This window comes from Vulpes lagopus, chromosome 6, assembly GCF_018345385.1.
Source record: "Vulpes lagopus strain Blue_001 chromosome 6, ASM1834538v1, whole genome shotgun sequence".
Lineage (NCBI taxonomy): Eukaryota > Metazoa > Chordata > Mammalia > Carnivora > Canidae > Vulpes > Vulpes lagopus.
The window spans coordinates 583,059-589,161 of record NC_054829.1 but is presented as its reverse complement, the minus strand read 5'-3'; the positions used below and the strand labels follow the sequence as shown (position 1 = coordinate 589,161).

General features: G+C 70.6%; 1 protein-coding gene across 1 annotated transcript; it reads left to right on the top strand.

Annotated features, from left to right (window-relative positions):
* Positions 1-4,709: 4,709 nt before the first annotated feature.
* On the top strand, positions 4,710-6,030 carry CRIP1 (cysteine rich protein 1). The gene is made up of 5 exons (XM_041759388.1): positions 4,710-4,859; positions 5,456-5,550; positions 5,625-5,682; positions 5,754-5,800; positions 5,904-6,030. Exons 1-4 carry the CDS (start codon positions 4,820-4,822, stop codon positions 5,792-5,794), a joined length of 234 nt encoding a protein of 77 aa, XP_041615322.1. The 5' UTR covers positions 4,710-4,819; the 3' UTR covers positions 5,795-5,800; positions 5,904-6,030.
* Positions 6,031-6,103: the final 73 nt, after the last annotated feature.

Genomic DNA, 6,103 nt, shown 5'->3' with positions numbered 1-6,103 from the left:
GCCCGCCCTCGCTGCTGGGTCGGACGGGAAGCGCCTGCCCCTCCCCGAGCGGAGCTGCTGAGGGCACGGCCCGGGCCTCCCTCGGGAGCCTCCAGTGGAAACTATGCGGGGACAGACGGGGTGGGCGGCGGGGACGGCCCCGGGGGAGACGGGCCCCAGGCCTGCCCGGGACACCGCGCGCCCCAGCCCCGGCGGGGAAGGCGCGTCCCACTTCCTGCGGGCGACGATGACGCGCGCCCTGTTTGTTTCCCAGCGGTTGTCACGGAGACCGGGGCGGCGCCACCCTCGGCCTGGCGCGTCGCTAGGCGTGTCGGGAGGACGCCCGAGCCCCTGCGCTGCCCGCCGGCGCCTCGGTGGCACCCGCTCCAGGAAGCTCGGGCGAGTCGGGCCCTCCGAGGCCGCAGCCCCTCCGACGGCCGCCAGCCAGCCACGGCGCGCCCGCAGAGGCCAGCGCGCAGCCCCCTCCCCGTGCCAGCCTGCCCGCTTCACGCTCCGGCCCGCGGCGGGGCTCTGCAGCTTGGGGAGGCCCGCCCGTGTGCCCTGGCCGCTGTCCCCGGTCTGCTGTGCAGTCTGCTGTCTGCACCTCCCTCGGCCCCGCCCCCTGAGGGCCTAGACCCCCGCACGTCCCCCTCCAGGTTCCCGACGGTCCCCCTGCCGCCCCTGTAGCATCACATCCCCCTTTCCCCTGCCCGAGGCTCCCTGAGGACCCACCCAGCTGAGGCCCGCTCCCGACATTTCTTTAGGACCTGCCTAAGGACCCCGGGTCACAGCCCCTAGCCGTGGGCCCCGGGATCGGGTGTCAAGAAGTCAGCAAGCGCCGGTGACCTTGGCTCTGGGCTGCCGGGGCTGGGCCGGGTGAAGACTGGCAGGGCACCAGGGCCGCAGGTGTAGGCAGCCACTTCCCGGGGCCTGGCCGGCTGCCGGGGTGGGAGGCTGGGGCTCGGGCCCACCGAAAGGCTCAGCTGCTGGACTCGTGAGGCCAGAATTTGAGGCAGTTCTGCTTGGGCTTTGTCTCCAGGACATGGATCCTTGGAACGAGGCTCAGCTTCCGTGGGGGACGAGGGTCACCCCAACTGGCCAGACTGGTGCCCATGCGGGGCTGACTGAGGGAGCTCAGGGCTGGCGCTGCCATCCTCCGTGCCACTCCCGCCTCCAGGACAGGAGGAGCGGGCGGCCCTCTCACGTGGCCCGGGTGAGGCCCAGGTGGTCAGGAGCAGAGTCCTCCTGCGAAGGTGCAGGGCCCCAACCCCTCTCCTGCCTCAGGGCCAAGGAGCGGCCACGGAGGGCCCAGCAGACCCGCTCTGGGGCAGAACCTCAGAGCAGGCCGGGGGTCCCGGGGGACAAGCTGCTGAAAATAGGCCCTGGGAATGTCTGAGCGTCCATGACTCAGCTGGGCCTGGGGAGGGCAGGGGAGTGCACACTGGGGAGGGAGCCAGCAGCTGCCCCGGGGCACTTGGCCCTTGAGCCTTAGGAGGGAGCAACCTGGGCAAGGCAAGGGTGGGGCGGGGGGTGTGTGTGGAGGGAAGGGCAAGCGGACGGAAGGACAGAGGTGGTCTTGCTTGGTGCACCAGAACCCCGCAGCTGCCTCCCCCAGGTCTCAGGGGTCCTGGGGTACCCCCATGCTGTCCTGGGGCAAGGCGGGGCTTTCTGGGCACAGAGGCAGCCTGGGGCCAGCAGGCGTCTGCGTCCTGGCCACTTTGTGCCTCCCGCTCGGACACGGCCCCTGTGCCTGCTGGTAGCACCGGGGCGCAAGGTGGGGGAGGCCCACGGTGTCCTCCATTGTTCAGGCACCAAATGCCATAGCGCCCCCCAAGGAGCGGGGCCAGGGGGTGGGTGTCTGGGCAGGGCAGATTTGGGTCTTGAACTGGCCCCCTGAGCCAGGTCAGCGCTCCGACCCCCCACAGGTGCGTCCTGAGCCAGGTGAGCTGATGGGAGTAGGAGGCCTTGCACCTGGGGGAGGGGGGCAGATCTCCAGGGGAGGCTGTCAGGGCCCTGACTGGTACCCAGCCGAGCCCAAGATGGGGGTGCTCCCAGACATAGAGTCTGGGGGGTGATGGGGACTGCAGCTGCTGAGGGGTTCCCAGCCCCGCCCCGGGGCCCAGCAAGGTGGGTGGGAAGCTCCGGGGACTTGAGGATCATGCCGGTCTGTGGCTGATGATTTTCGAGGGTTCCAGGGAGTGTGTGTGTGTGTGTGTGTGTGTGTGTGTGTGTGTGTGTGTGAGTGTGTGAGTGTCTGGAAAAACTGTGCTGTATACGAACTGGAGGGCCAGGCGCACGGCCCTTGGCCCCCTCTGGCATCCTCCCGTCACTCTGCAGTCCCGTGACCATGGCAACGGGGAATAACAGCAAGGCAAGCTAGCAAGAACCTCATCGACCGTTTTCAAAGGGGGGGCCTCCCCCATGGTGGGCGCGGTTGGAGTCGCAGTGGGGGTGGCAACCCTGGGGCGCGGTGGGTGGAGAAGCGGACAAGGCTGGCTCATGGCCTCCCCCCGCCCCCGCCTGGAGCCTTAAGGTGGGCTGGGGGTGCAGGCTGGGTGGAAACATGGGGAAGCAGCCGGGGTACCCAGACAGACGCACTCATACACGGCTGTGTCCATGGCACCGGGACACACGTGGGCACAGCCTGGCACCCTGTGCGTGGCCCATCATCGGGGCGGGGTGGAGGCAGCCCTGCCCTGGAGCCCCAGGCCTGCAGCCAGCACCCCCGTGCAGGGCAGCCTTCTCAGGAAGCTGCAAGGGGGTACACGTGACATGAGTGGGAGTACGCACGTGGCTGGAGCCCCGTGATCCTCTATGAGAGAACCCCCCACACCGTGTCAGCAGTGGTCTGGGGCCTAGGGCCCTTCTGCTGCAGCCCCTGCCCCGATGCTGCACCCCCATGTCTACACTGCTGTCCTCTGCTGTGTCTGTTTCTGAGTGTCCATCTTCCCGGCCTCCACGTCCTGCTCTTCCCCATCTCGGCCTCTCTCCAGCTCCTGGAGCCGGGAGACGGGGAAGTCAGCCCCCCACACCCCCACCCCGTCACCCCTCCTGTCTGCAGCAGCAACAGGCCAGGCCAGGGAGACACCAAGGGACGGGTGGGGCCGTGGGGGAGGGCGGGCTGGTGGGCTTACCTGCAGAAACCGTGCCGAGGTGCCCCAGCGCCGGGCACAGGGGCAGCGTCCATGGGTGGGAGTCTGGGGGCTCTGCCAGTGCGTGGTGTACACCCCTGCTCCTGAGGGCGATGGCCAGCCAGCCACTGAGGGGTTCCCAGATGTGGTGCCAGGTGTGCAGAGTCCAGCTGTGGCTTCAGGAAGGGAGTCGGGGGCGGGGGGGCGGAGCTGGGGGTGAGTAGAGGGCAGCGTGAGGAGCAGGAAGTGAGGGTGTGGGGTATAGGGCGCCATCCTCATGGGGGGCTGGCCCTGGAGGTGGTCTCCAAGGCCCTTGAACCACAGGAGCTGCCACCCCCACCCCAAGCCAGGCTTGGGGGGGCAGAGGCCAGGCGGGTGGGGGCCGGGAGTGGGGGCGCCCCTGGTTTCCTTCCCGTCCCCCAGCGACAGCCAAGGGGCCTATGATGGGTCGGTCGGCAAAGCTGCAGTCACCATGTGCTCTGTGGGGAGGCAGGCGCCCCGGGTCCCCTTAGAGGATGGTCTCCAGCACCTTCCATGAAGATGCGGCCTGGAGAGGCCCAGGGCCTGTTTTGTTTTGAGAGACGGGTGTGTCCAGGGTAGCCAGAGGGAGGGACCCGTGGAGGAAGGGCAGGAGGGGCAGACTGGCTGGGGTCCGGGCAGAGAGTGACCCCGAAGCCCTGGATGGTGCTGCTGCGGCCCGAGGTGAAGGGTCCACAGAGCCCCGGAGGGAGGGCGCCGCTCCCCAGCAGCTAGAGAGGGAGGTGGAGAGGCTGCCAGTGACCCGCAGGGAGGACAGGGCAGGGATTCCCTGCAGGCCAGGCCCTGCCCAGGCCGGGGCTACAAGGTGGACAGGAGCCCGCGCCCCTGGGCGCTCCCACCCCGGGTGCGTGGAGGCCGCCGTCTCCACCCGGCGCCAGCCCCCACCTTCCCTGGGCGGCGGCCCTGCACTGCCCCCGCCGTGCCCACTCGTGCGCTTCCCACAGAGATAAGGAGCCCCTCCCTGGACGAGATGCCCTGGGCGCGGCCGGTCGCGCCTTCCCCGACCAAGCCCGGCCCGCACAGATCGCGGTGACACCGACGCAGGGGACGCCCCGACTTGGAGCCCCCTCGTCCAGGTCCCCGGGGGCTGCTGTCCTGTGGTCTCGCCGGCAGCGGCGGGGTGGGGGGGTCCAGGCTCCGGGAGTGAGGAGGCCGGAGGGGTGGTCTTGGAGCCGCGGCCGCCAGGCTGAGATGCCCCCGCAGCTTGTCCCCGACCCTCTGCGGGGACACGGTCGGGGCGGAGGAGCGGGCCCACGCCGGTTTGCGGGGATTTGCACTTTAGCGGTGACTCGGCCCCTCTCTGGCTCCCAAGCATCTGGGGGCTCGGGCTGGGAGCGCCTTCCCGACCTGGGGAGCCCTCTCCCTAGACCCCTGCAGCCCCCGGAGGAGCCGCCCCCTCGGTGCGTCCCCAAGGACCCCCGCGCGCCCCCCGGCCCCGTCGGCTGGCCCGGGTGCTGCCCCGAGGCGGGGGTGGACCGATGACCTTTCCTAGCTGCTTGGCCTGGAACCAGGCCCTCGGGTCCAGGTCCTCGACTCGGGGGCGGGGCGCGAGGGGGCGGGTCTCGAAGGGGCGGGGTCTTGGAGGCGCTGAAAGGCGCGCGCCCGGCCGCACCCACCCAGTCCCGCTCTCCCCTGCTCCTGCCCTGACGTGCGCGCCGGACCGAGCCGCTATGCCTAAGTGCCCCAAGTGCGACAAGGAGGTGTACTTCGGTGAGCGCCCCCGCCCCCCCACCCGGGCCCCTCCAGGGCCGAGCGGGCGGTCTCCCTGGAGGGCGGGCGCGCCGGGACCCTGGGGCCGCCGGGCTGTGCGGGGGACCCGGCGTCGGAGCCCTCTGCCCCCCGCGCTGTGTCCCCCCTCGGTCCTGCTGCTCCTCCCTGGCCCCGGTCACCCCGTTCCCTGCCGTCCCCCCGCGGCGCGCCCTGGGTGGGGACCGCGCTCGAGCCGCCCCTCCCATCGCTAAGTGGAAGCAGACGCGGAAACCGGCGCTCGGGGCGCGATCCCGGGTGCCGCCTCCCCGCCCCGCGCCCCGGGGCCCACCCGGGAGGGAGGAAGTGGGAAGTGTCTTCCCCGCCTCCGCCCCAGAGAAGGGCGCCCCGCAGGCCGCACCCCTCCGGCCGCCCAGCCAGGCCCCCAGCCCTGGCCCCCCAGCGCCCCCTCTTAGTTTGCCCTGGGGACTGGAGGTGGGCACAAGGGCCAGCTGGGACCCTGGGCGGGCGCGGGTGGAAGCAGGGGCAGGTGGGGGAGGCTGGTGTGCCCTGTGACCCCGTAGCAGGGTCTCACCCTGGGGGTGTCTGTGCCTCTGCAGCTGAGCGGGTGACCTCTCTGGGGAAGGACTGGCATCGGCCTTGCCTGAAGTGTGAAAAATGTGGAAAGACGCTGACGTCAGGCGGCCACGCCGAGGTAGGTGGGCGCGCAGGGGCAGGGGCTCAGGGCTGGGCAGCGCCCACAGCCCCTCACGGCCCTTCTCTTTGCAGCACGAAGGCAAGCCCTACTGCAACCACCCCTGCTACTCGGCCATGTTCGGGCCTAAAGGTACGCTTCGGGCCCCCACCCGCCCCCCAGCCCCTGGCTCCCCCTAACCTGCCTACTCTGTTTTTCTGCAGGCTTTGGGCGGGGCGGAGCCGAGAGTCACACTTTCAAGTAAACCCAGGTACACCCCCACGTCCCCCAGCCTTCGGGACGCGGCCCCCACTCCTCAGTGAGCTCCGAGGCTCGCGGGGCCCGCTCTCACCTGTCTCCGTGTCTCTGCACAGGTCATGGAAAGGCCATCCCCGCTGCCCACCGGGCCACACCCTTCCAGGCAGACGGCGGGCCTCATCCCCTGGCACCCGGGGCTCCCCTGTAGACTCTCGTGCCCTCAATAAAGCTGAACGCTCAGAAGCCCTGCCTGTGTGTGCTGAGGAGGTGTGGGGGGGAAGGCTGCAGCTGGCCCCTGTGACCCCAGGCCCTGCCA